This window comes from Sceloporus occidentalis, unplaced genomic scaffold (assembly GCF_023333645.1).
Source record: "Sceloporus occidentalis isolate IW3139 unplaced genomic scaffold, rSceOcc1.0.p SCAF_166, whole genome shotgun sequence".
NCBI lineage: Eukaryota > Metazoa > Chordata > Lepidosauria > Squamata > Phrynosomatidae > Sceloporus > Sceloporus occidentalis.
Window position 1 is genome coordinate 1,593,526 of NW_028317146.1, and position 14,046 is coordinate 1,607,571.

General features: G+C 39.8%; 1 protein-coding gene across 1 annotated transcript in view; it reads left to right on the forward strand.

Annotated features, from left to right (window-relative positions):
* Window positions 1-7,324: 7,324 nt before the first annotated feature.
* Window positions 7,325-14,046, forward strand: part of LOC149279446 (transforming growth factor beta receptor type 3-like) — a 100,817-nt gene continuing 94,095 nt past the window's right edge. Inside the window, exons 1-2 of the mRNA XM_089501217.1 lie at window positions 7,325-7,416; window positions 7,995-8,161. Of these exons, the coding sequence (XP_089357343.1) occupies window positions 7,325-7,416; window positions 7,995-8,161 (259 nt within the window). The remainder of the gene's footprint in view (window positions 7,417-7,994; window positions 8,162-14,046) is intronic.

Sequence of the window (14,046 nt, forward strand, 5' to 3'; positions counted from 1 at the left end):
AAGTAACTTTATTGGAAGAAATAACTACATTTCTCCCTCAGTTACAGTAAACCCTTTTCTTTAAAATAGTATGCCACTCAAAAATCCCCCATCCAGAGTTGTCTGTTGATCTTGAGACAAATTGTTGAAGTCTGAATGATCATTTACACTGAGCTGTACTGCGCCTACATAGCAGAGAAACTTTCATCTCTCGCTGTGTAAACTCACTCCCCGTTTCTCAGAACTTGTTTGGTGGATGCTTTCTGACAGATAAACTGGAGGCAAAACAAACCGAGGAATGTCACTTGGAGAAAACCTCTTCCTTCACTGGATGCTGACAGATGGGTAACTGAAGCTCGGTTTTATATATAATGTCACATCAAGCTATGTTGGGACTTTGGTTGCTTGCATTGATCTATAAAATAGAATAAACATTTTCTAAGCTTATGATTTGTTACTTGTGTAGAGTTCCAACAAATATTGTTTTCTCCCACTCTGCCGTCTGCATGGATATGACAGTTCTAATAGAAAACAGATTAACTGGTTTGTTTCGGAAACAAATTGTCTATTATCTATATTTTTTATGCCAGTTTCTGCATACTTAATGGGAACTAGAAGATCTTGGAGATGTATGTTAAAAAGAGAGAACGATATTTAAAAATAATGGAGGCAATGTTTGTGGGACTTCTAAGATCTGTGTAGATTACCTTGTGCTAAGACTGACAGTGGTGGATATCATTTAACTGGCATGATTGAAAAAAGATGTGATATACAGGTGGAGGCTCTTTGAATACTCAATTTAATTGCTGATTATCAAGATACAAGCTGTATCAGTAACCATAAACAAATCAATGAACAACATAGTCATTGGGTAAGTAATGACAGCATAAATCACACATGGGCAAATAAGTCAGAAGGATTTATGGCAGAGGTTTGCAAAAGAGTTGTAGTTAATCTGACTTTGCTTTACATTTTGAAGCGCAATCTCTGCTAAACTTCTGTACAAAGCTTGGATGAGAAAAAATGTCGGTGCGCTAAGCTAGTCTCAGGCTCAAATAATACAAATGTATAATATGAGGCCTACCAAACAGTGTGAGCATGCTGCAAATACAGTGTGTTGGCTGTACAATGTATACAAAAAACAAAATACTGTCTGCACTTCTCACCCTAATAAAGTTGGCAACAAATAAATAAATATAATATAAATGAGAGGTTTTGGTTATATGAATTGGCCAAAGCATAATTAAGCTCACCCGCCACGTCAAGGCACACTCTCAATAGGGTGAGATCCTACTCTCATCTCCTACATAGTGGGTGACCCCGAAAGAAGCATATTTAAATTTGTGAGATTTCCTTAAAAATCACCCTACTGATTACAGTATGCATTATTAGGGTTAAGCTGTTGATGTCTGTTTTTCTCCGTGTCCCACTTGTGAATGATACGTACGTTCTGTCTGGGACTGAACTCAATCAAGCAGTAGGCTTACATTTTCCCATAGAAAGGGGGCTGATTGCATGAAAGTAATCTGAAAAAGTATTTGTTTTTTATTTTTTTTTCCGACTTTTCTTCTGTTTCTTTTTTGTTGACCTGGAAATCCTTTCATGTAAAAAAAAAAGCAAAAAAACCAAAAACTTCCATATCAAGGCACATTTCCCTGATTGTTGCTGCTTCTCCTCACACACACCAGAATTAAAATAAAAAAGTACCAATATGTGTTTTTTACACTTATTTAAATTATGCCCTTTATTTGATCCATTTGGTACAGAAGGTTTCCTTGAAATCTTAAAACCTGGGGATGTGTTCCCATGGCAGCAAAATGAGTAACATCCAGTCCTTCCTTCCCTTCAAGGTGAGTTTGGACACTGGTTTCATGTTGCATGTGTTTGGGTTCCTCTTTGATAAGGTTATCCAGCAATGCATTCAGAGGTCTTTGTTCTAGGAACCAAATATGTCCTTCATGGATATATAGGCTTTGTGGGTCTAATTTGTCACAGTAAAGCTACATCATTAAATAAAAAAAACAAAACAAAACAAAAAAAACATTCTTTTCTGCAAGTCATTTTACTAATTAAAAAATTATACTAGGCAGATACCCGGAAATTAACTGAGAAAAGATACATCTTAAGTGCAGCGGGTAACTAGCCTAATCGGATAGAATGATTGCTAGAATCAGCATTTCAGAACTAGCTGGGTTTAGTCAAATCTGCCACAGGTCAATAAAATAATGGAAATGTCCAGTTCTGCCTTTACATATTTGTTTTTGTAAAAGATCGATACGCCTTTGCCCTTTGGGTAGCTTTGCTCTACATAATACAGCGCAGATTTAGTTAGGGTCAGAAATATAAAGCGTTGCATGCAATATCCATAGGTGGAGTGCAGTGACCAGGGGAATATGGTATTGTTTAGAACCCAGTGGGAAGTAGAACACCACAAAGCCAGTAAGAACTTTATAATTCTCTAAATTTTCATTAAATATTTAACGTTTTAATAGAAGAAAAAATAATTGCATGGTTACCCAAACGGTGTGCAGCTTGTGTGTGGTTCCACAGACTTATAATAAATTCAGTCCTTGTTCTTGTTCTTGCCTTGTAACATTTTTTTTCTCCAGTTAAAACGATGACTGACCTTTTGATGTACTTTTACAACTCTTATAGAATATGGAAACAACATTCCCACAGTACAATCATTTTTTCTTGATTTTACCTGGTATTGCATTTAGTAAGCTTATTGTTGACGTTGATACTTGTAGCGCCTCACTGGAACATATCTTGTTTTTCCATTAAAAAAAGACTTTTCATAATAGTAACTTGTAGCTAGAAATGGACACAATCACTCCTTTATTAGTAACGTGATTTTCATCGGAGGAGTTGCTGGCTCCTAGATTGGAAATCTACAAATGACGCCATGTGTCGGGCCCACATATGGCCACTCATGGCATTCTGATCTCCTGCTCATTTTGTCTTAGCATCTTCGTCTTAGCATGCGCAGCCACATTTGTTTGCCGCCATAACTCATTTCATGGCTTGTGACTAAATGCATAGTTTATTCCTGGCTTCAGTGTAATGTGTAATCTTCAAAAATGCAATAATTGCCAACTACCTATCCAAACGCAGATCTAGATTTTGTTATTCTGGCACAAGTCTGCTCTGTGCTTACAAGCCAAAGCTTACACTAACATGATAGGCCTTATTAGACATATTGATGTATTCCAAACAATTCATTTGACCTTCAAGAAGAACAGAGCCAAGAAAACATTCTCCCACAAAACAATCTGGCCTCCTGGGCATATATTAGGGGTGATTCGTTTGCTAATAGCTTTGATATCACACTGTGTGTGTGTTGCGTATTAGCCAGATGGCACCTGGCTAATACACAATTATAGGTGGCACCCCCATAATACACAAGTACTACCCCCCCTGGAATCTGAGTTGTACCTGCATACTTAATCCAACTATGAACAAGAATCCCTATACATGCATTGCTTTTCTCAGGATTAGATTTATACTGCTGACACTGTGCTTGGTTTCTAGAGATACCTCACTTCTCCATTTCCCTGTTCTCCCAAACCTTTTTCTTCCCTATGAATACTATGGCTTCTGTGTACAGTGGACTGATTTTCTTCATTTGTCTTGACCACCAACATTCATTGTCGTTGTTTTTTTAATTGGGAGATAAATGTTGAAGGGCTTTGAAGTTTATACACATACACCCTAATATTTAGGGTAAAGTACTCATGGTTCCCTTAACCAGGCAATCAATTCAGTTGGATCAAATTATAGAAATGTGGTTTATAAGGGCAAACAATCTTTCTAGTCTTCTGTACCTAAAAGTGTCTGCTGTAGAACCATTCTTAGGTTTGTGGTAAATCTGCCGCATTAACCCCTCTCTCTCACCTGCTTCATGCAATCAGAGGGAAGCAGTGTGATCATGTGACCTCATGCTCCTCGCTGGGTAAAGTCCGGAAGCTCCCCAAAGAAACTAAGCAGAGCTTCTCATGACAAGGCTCTTCAGATATAAGGCAGACAGGGACAGTAAAGGAAGCTTAGTTTAGAATTATGTGAAATGCTCCAAAGAACAAGACCAATCGGGAAAGACTAAAGGAGCTCAATATACTGTATTGGCCTGATTATAGGCCTCACCCTTATAGTTTGGTGCTATTTTAAAGAAAAAATACACGAGTTGAATGGTAAAACAGTATTTTATCTAATGAACAGGAAAACATGTATTTTAACATTTTTGGCATCTATTATGCAGTTACAGCATATGTTATATGCAAACAGAAACCTAGAAAACCAATAGCCATTTTAAGGTTCCCCTTAATTCATAATGCGCTTTACTTATAGAAATGGCACTCTGCCCCCAAATATGCTTTAAGCCCCCCAGATATGCCACTCTGCCCCCCCAGACTTACCAATGCATCCCCAGACTCCCTGGTGTCTAGCAGGGGCAGCTGGTGGACGTCTGCGCAATGCATGAAGACGACCTCCGCTGCTACCTGGTACGCCCGTCTGGTGAGCAGCAGGACGTCCACCAGCCGCCAGAGAGGAGGATACAGGAGCCATGCGCTCAGATAACATCTGCTGCCAGGGCCGGACTGGCCCACCGGGATACCGGGAAATTTCCCGGTGGGCCGGAAGGTCCGTGGGCTGGGCGGCCGGCAGACTTACCATGAAGACAGCCGCTGAGCGGCTGCAAATGGCAATGAACGCCTCCCTCGGTGCCAGGGGCGGGCTGGGCAGGGGGGCAATTGCCCCCCAGGCTTCCCGAAATCTAACCAAAGCGGCCGCTGGGTGCTGATGCGGCCGGCCGGCATCAGCACCCAGCAGCCGTGTGCGATGGCCGTCTAGTGATGGGAGCAGTGTGAGGGGTGAAAGCTCCGCCCCCTCGCACTGACCTTTCACCCCTCACGCTGCTCCCATCACTATGCGGCCATCAGATTGCTGGGAATGTAATCTGAACGGCCGGTGCGTGCTGATGCCGCCGGCCGGCTCTGCTTTAATACTTTTTTTTTACTTTATATGGCAAGCCGATCCAGCTTACCATATAAATTAAAAAAAAAGTGTTAAAGTAGCTCCGGCCGGCGGCATCAGCACGCACCGGCCGGTTAGATTACATTCCCAGCAGTCTGATGGCTGCATAGTGATGGGAGCAGCGTGAGGTGGAAGCTCCGCCCCCACGCACTCAGACTGCTGCAGCACCGGATGTCAGGTCAGTGGCATCCTGTCAGCATAGAGGAGAACAGTGTGCAGCTACCAGGAAGTCAAGAGAAGTAGAAGGTGAGTAAATAATGTATTTTTTGTACTGTATAATGTTTTTTGTATTTGTTAAAAACAAAAAAAATCGGCATGTGTGTGTATGTAAGTGTGTCCCCCTATATGCCACTCTGCCTCCAGAAATGCCTTATACCCCCCTATATGCCACTCTGTCCCATGATATGCCTTTTAACCCCCTATATGGCAGAGTGGCATATAGGGGTATAAGGCATTTTTGGATGCAGAGTGACATATAGGGGGTCAACGGCATATCTGGAGGCAGAGTGGCATAAAGGGAGTTAAAAGGGATGTCATGAGGCAGAGGGGCATATAGGAGGGTATAAAGCATATTGGGGAGGCAGAGTGGCATATAGGGGGCATAAGGCTTTTCTGTAGGCAGAGTGCCCCATGATATGCCTTTTAACCCCCTTTATGCCACTCTGCCTCCAGAAATGCCTTATACCCCCCTATATGCCACTCTGTCCCATGATATGCCTTTTAACCCCCTATATGGCAGAGTGGCATATAGGGGGTTAGAAGGCATATCATGGGACAGAGTGGCATATAGGGGTATAAGGCATTTCTGGATGCAGAGTGAGGGTATAAAGAGAGGGTATAAAGCATATCAGGGAGGCAGAGTGGCATATAGTGGGGCATAAGGCTTTTCTGGAGGCAGAGTGCCCCATGATATGCCTTTTAACCCCCTATATGGCAGAGTGGCATATAGGGGGTTAGAAGGCATATCAGGGGGGCAGAGTGGCAAGCCTGGGGGCAGAGGTGCATAACTCGGGGGTAGGTTGTCAAATGAAAGGAAATAAAAACCAAATATGTCTCAATCATAGCTTTTATTAAATATGGAAAAAAATAGTCTACATGAATTAATAAAGAAATAAAAGTTTCTTACCAGAATATCGTGAAGAATAATGTGATCAGTGTTTTGTTCCACTAAATAAAATGGAACTCTTTCATCTAACAATGTTCGCAGTAGTAAATGTTTTGATCCTATTATGTGTAATGTATTTAATTTATTAGGGCCTTTTAACACTTTTGCTTTCTGGCATTTTAATACAAATAATGAGATAAAAAGAATTGCACATAGTGTGACGCGGGTGTGTATAAGGGGTGCGTGTGGGTATAAGAGCTTCACCGTGAGATAAACTATATGGGGCTGGTCTCCAAATTTTTCCAGGGCTGCTTTTCAGTCCCAGTCCGGCCCTGTCTGCTGCTTCTGGCTGGCACTTCCGCTGGGGCTTCTATGGCGGAGCATCGGAAAGGTCATGTCACACCGGCAGCAGCGGGGGTTGTCTGCATCGCGCAGACGTTCACTGGCTGCCAGAGAGGAGGATCTAAGGCGGCCGGGAGTTCGGTGATACGAACTGTGCATCCCTGCGCTAAACCCTGATTATAGGCCGCACCTCCACTTTAAGGGGGGGGGGATGCAGCCTGTAATCGGGCCAATACGGTATATAGGTATATTAAATATATTAGTTTGGAGGAAAGAAGAGATGGATGTGAAAGAAACACAAATACTTAAAGGATTTTAAAGTACAGGTGGGAATTTTTATCTCAAAAGGGGCGAGAAATCCTTGCATTATATGATCCTCATAAGTTAAGTTTTTTTACTTTCCTGAGAGGGTGGTAGATAAGTAGGACAGCCTCCCATCGTTGTAGAAGCTAATACAGTGCGGGAATTGAATCATGAAGGGATATGCATAAAGCTATCCTGAATCTACAACAACATCAAGGGCTGATTAAGGTTTGAGTCTTTACATCAGGGAAGACTACATGGGCCTAACGGTCCGCCGGCAAGTTCTATGTTTCTATGTAAGAATTGCATTTCTGGTTTGTGACCTCTGTGAGGCATAAAACTTAATTTTTATGGACCACCAACTTCTTGTTACAAATACTTAATTCCTTTTACATGTAATTACTTTAAACCCTGTTTATACATCTTTACATTTTTCATTAACCTAAATTTCATGGCACCGTCATGTAATTTATCACTTAAATGAGGAATGAGCAGGAAAAATAATGCATAACCTTATGAGCTAATAGACATTTTTTTTTTCTTCTCATTAGTTTCAATCGACGCATGACAAGCCACACACTTTATTTGTATCCAGTAGGTGGCGCCCATAGTCTTCAGGACGCAGTTGATACGGATTCATCCAACAAACGGAAGAAGTAAGTAAAAAGTCAGGGATCTGCCTGATCGCAGGCTACTCCTCCTCTTACAACGAAGCTGCCGCCCCTTCTTTTCCTCTCCGGGAGCCTGAAGTGTCCCCCAGGCAGAGATGCATGGAACTTCAGCCCACTGGGAACTGACAGCGGGCGCAGGCTTGTATCTGTCTCCCTGAGAATTTTGGGTAAGTTTGCAGCGGACAAATCCCATTCGTTTAATGGTGATCCCCAGATTTCGGGAAGATCTGACTGCCCTCTGGGGCATGTGCAAACATCTGGCTACAGTTTGCATTTTAAAACGAGTTTGCAGCTGGAAGAAATTTTTACCTAAGAGTAACAGTCCTCAGATATTCCACAGTCGGGATACATTACACATTGTATCGGTTGCCCACAAGGAAAACTCTAATGTTTTGTATGTATTGCAGTGTTTGCTTTTTTTTGTATGCAATCCGTATTCCTGTAAGTCTCTCGTACGCTGACTGCTTGTATTCTGCTTCGTCCTTCAAGGGATTGGGGGTGGGAAGTGTCAGCAGGATGTTTTCATCGGCTTGAGACTGAAGTTTCTTCTCTTTCCTTCCCAGGCAGCTGAAGGGTTTGGTGGAAAAACAGATAATACTGAAACAACAAATTGGAGGAAAACGATACAGGATTGTGGACGTTTCTGAAAGCACTATCAGCCTGTACAGCATGATCTCGCAGTGCTTGCTGATGTTATATCTCCTCCTCTTCCTGCGGCCAGCATCTTCAGGTAAATGAAATTGTCGGCTTTTAATCAAAATAATTTAGATACGTTGTGAGCGGACCTCCTGTTCAGATTAACACCTTGAGTTCTGAAAGGAAGGGAAGCCGTCTTATACTATTAAAATTCAATTCACGTTTTACGTGCCGTGAAGGTGTTGAGAAAATCTGTGGAGGTGATGAACACCTGTTGGTATTTTTTTTTTTTTTTTATTTTTTTTTTTTAAATTCCCCCACTCGTAAAATGCTAATAATTTCCTCCGGGAATGCTTTTTCTTTTTTTGTTATTTCTCCAATAAACTGGATATTGTGTTACACAGGCTGTATGTGTTCTGCTTCATCCGTGAGGGGTAATAAAGTAATGGGGAAACATGGTATTAGATCTTTCTTCTACCTTTACGATTTGATAAATCCAGATTTCCGGGAGCGTGCGCAACCTGTAGCCTCACCTGTTTCAAATAAAAGTGTGCTTGTTGTCTCTGAAAGCCGCTGCATCTGGTATATGTTATGTGTATATATAATATATATAAACACGCTGCGTCCTCGTCTGTTCATCCTGGTCATTGACATTATCTTTAAGAATGTCTTCATTGCCATTAATTTTTGATAACTATCATTATTGATTGTGGTTAACTGTTCTCTCTCGCAAACTGCGGTTTTCTTTAGTGTAAAAATATGTAGTGTAAAAAAAAAAATATATATATATATATATATAATTGCAAAACGTATTAAGCCCTATGAGAAAATAGAGACAGGTTAATTGGGGTTGTTTGGTGATTAGTGTGGATACTTGGTAATGTCTCTAAAGAATGCAGATTGTGACTGTTATCGCCCATCATATTCCCAGTCTGTAGCATTGACACGTTAAAACTGAATCTAATAGCAGTATTGCGGTTGTAAGACTTTACGTTGTTTGCATAATAATCAAATTATAACAGCAAAGTTTTAGTTAAGTGAATATAAAGTTATTAAGCCTAGAATCCATATATTGAGTGACACGCTTGTAGATGTGACACTTTGTTACTGATATATATATCGTGTTTTTTTTATTATTATTTATTTAATTTTACTACATGCAGTGATTTTCGTTTTTGATAGTGCTATCAATCACGTTACATAAAGCAGTTTACACACACTGTCCATGATTTGAAAGCGGGGAAATGTTGTCCGACACCTAAACATTTACATTTCACTTGCGTGTCCCTGCAAAGAACCATACGCTTACTGCGTTGTTAAATATTGTATGTTTTAACATTTATTTGGAGGCAAATCAGTCTTAATAGCATTCTGTAATCAGATCAAATATTAAAGCTGGGTATAATAACCAATACATTAGCTATAATCTTTATTTTCAATAAATTTGCTAAGAATAACACATTAAAATTCTCGGTAGCTATTCAATATACCTGTTTATTAACGTTTAATCTTGCATTATACTTCAAAGAGTTAGTGTTTATACTGATATCACAGATAAAGCTGATGGCATATGCAATGTACTAACCTAATACGTTTTGATATTTTTTGGATCAGAAGACTATAAATATCCTAATATCAGTTCGCATGCCACCACAGCTAATTCCAATTCCGTTATATTACAAACTGTATCTTACAACATTTTAAGTACCGAAGTTCGTGTTTCCCAGAGAGGAGTGAGGTGGTCAGGGTGGCAGTAATGCGGACAAGATACCTACATGCTGTGATGAAGTTGTTCAACAAGAATAAACCTGTCTATTCTGTTTGATGCACTGCAATACTTGTATGGGTTTAACCCTTTGGTTCCAGATTAGGTAATGCATTTGTTGATTATAGTAATGATTTTATTGGGTGTAGTCACTTTTTATTTATTTCTTAATAGTCCTCCTGACGGGTTAAGACAGTCTGTACAGAAAGCAGGATCACATATTGGTTAACCACAGAAACTCGGTTTATGCGAACAAGTAACGCATTTATGTATTCCGAAAAGGACATTTATGAACACATGTTTGTACTAAGTGTGAGGGTCAGTGTTTTTAAGTTAAGGTGGCAGTGTGTATGTGTCTGAAAAGACTTTTTATTCTTTAAAAAGAGTTTCCTTCTGCGAGCGGCCTCCCTTGCCAGCACTTATGCTCATTTCCAAGCAGCTGTTACTGGTATCCAGTGAAAACAGTGATTTTCCTACAAATACTCATTAAGTTTAGGATGTGGTATCTTACTGAAACGTGCACGTTTATACACAGTGAGGGCTGTAACTTAACCCTGTCTAAACTGATAAGTACAATGATTATATACAAAATGTACAGCAAATGACCACAGACCGATGGAGGTGATGTGTGGTGGGACTTTGACATTTAAAGTCTGTCCACAAAGTTTGGAGCCTGCAAAGCACTGGGTAATACTAATCATATTTCCCGCTGATGGGTAGTGGCCATTATTTGGTTATGTTATCAGGGAATATCTTATTGTGGAGGGCTGGCTTTGGAAACACCAAGCCCAGAATATAGATGCACCACAATAATGTTGTCTCAATTATGCTCTTCGCTGCTATATTCTGAAGGAACAGAGGGAGGAAGGGGTGCTTAAACTGGTTGGGATCATGCACCATTATTTGTTTTCACAGTCATATCTAGGTTAGTCTGAGTTGAGCCAGGCCACAATATCAGATACCACAGTCTCGGGGTCATTCGGTTCCTTGCTAAGATATGAACCATGTGATTCACTTGGGGAAAATAAATTGTACGCTGATATGAAACTGCACGCAGACCTCATAATACAGTAACTGAGAAACTGGATATACAGGCAAGTGGGAAACGGTTTCAGATGTGTTCTATACAAGAGTATTGAGTCAACCGTATAAATTGACTGCTAACCCGGTACGTTAGAATGGGTCCGGGCAAGTCCTAGCCGTGACACCAGCAGGTGGGGCTGACATCTAACGGTTAATCCACTCGGTCCTCTGTATTTTTACCAATAGGTATAGCTTTTTCTACTTCCTATTGATTATCTCTATATAGGTTTTTTAGTTTTTTTTTTTAGCCTTTTTGTAAGACAGGATAACCTGTGCTCTACTTCAGAGACCTCTCGGGCTTATATTCACTCACGGAAATTACTTGGGCACCTTAAGTTCCTGTGACATTATCACTGAAAGAAGGGCTGTGCAGGAAGTTTCCTATCGGAAAAGGTGGTTTATGTTGCTTCAGTTTCCCAGCTGTTGTCGCTTTTTTCTCCATTACAAATTCACCACGGGGTTTTACATGCTGACCTTTTTACTTCCTTAAATAGGATCTCCCAATATATCACTACTACAATCTCGGTGACTGAGAATTAGCTTTATTGTGATCATTTCCTACACGACAGGGGTAAAGTGTTTTTGCATTGTACGCAAAGTATTCTTGGTACAGCACCATTAACAAAAATATGTTTACACAATGTGCCAATGATTATTGCAAAACCTTATGAATCAAGATTAGCCACGACGTATTATATTTAATTGCCATGAATGCTGCCATTCATTATCGAGGATTTTATCATACTCTGTCTAATTCTATGGCTACATTATTTTCACAAATTAATAGTTTGCCGTTATGGAGTGTTAGTCTGGGCTCATTTAAGTGCAATTAATGCTTTACTGTGATCTATTGATGTGGAGTGTGTCTCTTAACATCACTGAAGTAAGGACAGTAAAGCAAACACGATTTATTTTATATGAGTAAAAACTAGACTTGCCCATGAATTTTCGTACGAATGTTTTTGTGCCAAATTTTGTGTGACAGAAACGAATAACGAATGTGCGCAATCCGAAAATCTTGGTTCATTCCTTCTGATGCTGCAGCCGCCATTTTAACCACTCTAAGAGGAGCAGAATCTCGCTATTTTACCTGCACTGAGAGGAGAGACATTGAGTGAGCTGATCTTGTCCGATCAGCTTTCTCCTGTCACATCATGCTGAGGGCTTGTCCAGTAGGTGTGCTGCATCTGTCAAAGTAATGAAGAGCCTATATAAGAGCAGAGCAGGCAGGGGATCCGTTCACTTCACTGTGTCTGCTTTATGCTGTGCTGCATCTGAGCATTTTATAGGGTGAGATTCGGTGAGCCTCAAGCCTGCCATTTCTCACAGTGTCTAAGACTCTCTAAAGTTTTTATTTTCTTAAATAATTTATTTAATTAATAACACCTAAGCTAATTTTGACCCTCTTTCTTCCATCTATTGCTCTCAAATTCCCTATTCCACTTCTTCTACGCCTTTTATTTCTTGCTTCCGTGGCAACCGAAAATTGAAAATGTTGGACGAAACAATTGCCGGCACCCAAGTCTAGCAAAAACTTTTAAATTGTCAAAATGAGGCACTTTTCTTGAAAGCTCCATAACTTTGTCTTAGGTGTGTCAATCATTGGATTTTGTACGTAGTAGATGTTAGACACAGTTACATGTATTTACGGATTTCACCTTTTTGCTTAATGAAGTAAAAGTAAACTGTTTAAAGCCTAGGATTATTAAGTTTGCTGTAGGTTTACCATTAAAATGTTTTTTGCACATCAAAGCTACCAATTAAGTGTGAAGAAAACATTTACTTACATATGGGAAATATACTACAGAGACCTGATGTAAAAGTGCAGGTAACCTAAAGGTATATTACGCAGCAGGGAGGTAGAACACCCAAATAGCTGGAGAAAATTGTTGTGGTATCTTTTTTTTTTTTTTTTTTTTTTTTTTTTTTTTTTCTTTCTTTCTTCGATATCGGTTTTTAAAACTCATCCTGTTCTTGGTTATTCTAGTTCAGACTCATTTGATTCTTTAAGAAATTACTTGGGTTTCCTTGGCAATTTATATACAGCCCCCATGCTTAATGTACCCTCGTAGAGACAAGCCGAGCCTTTCTGATGAAGCCCAGGAGCGAAGACTTCTTAGTTTGTTGGATCTCTCTTGCAGAGCAAATTTGGCTTTTATGTTGGGTGTGGACTGCTTTAATGGACGAGATTTATCCAAATGCCGTTAGATTTTCTCTGTAATAGCAAATGCAAAACCTTTTTTACTTTTTTTTTTTTTTACCCTGAAAGGATACTAGCCATATTGGAAGCCGTATGAGACACAAATATAGTTAGTCTTCATAAACCCTATAAGAAAGTGCTTATATTTCAGATGGTCTATAACTTTCCCTGTCCTTTAAGTCTTAATGCTCAGTAACCTTGAAAATCATAGGATGACAAAATGATGACCTCCCTTCTGTATGTCAATCGGAGCGGTGTTCTAAGGGTCCTTTTTCAGGGTTTGCATAGATATTCCTCCCCGTGTATATGTTCAAACCAATAGGGTAGAATGAGAAGAAAAAGCAAGGACGACACAGAAATTAGTAACTAATTATAACATTTTTAATAAATTAAATATTCTTTTTTTTTTGCTTAAGTTGACGTTACTGACTTAACCTAGACATTGCAATGTAAATAGTGTGTAAAGGACACTAAAAGTAGAGACTGACCAACACACAGTTGTAATTATATGAATGTCATCTGTCCGTTATTGATGAAAATGATTTAATGTTAATATCACAATAAATGCCGAGATTCTCGGGGTCTCTCTGCACGTGGTGTCTTAAATGGTGTTATGGTTAAATATAGTATGGCTCTCAGTGACTGGAAGATCTGTGCATAGGATATGTTTGCCTTTAAAAAGAGTGAGGTTCTGAAAGTAGTGTTCAGGTTGCGGTGTAACACGGGGGACCCTTAAGCAACTTTATCCTGTCTTCTGCTTCCCTAGTGGTATTTTAGTAACTGCAACCCATGCAAATATTTAACCCACGCATATCCATTCAAGTATACATATATTTAATTCAAGGATTCCAAAGAAGATGCTTCTAGTTCTAATTCTTAGGTTAGATCTGTCTTAATACTGGCTGCCTTTTCTTGTGATTTATAGGCAAGA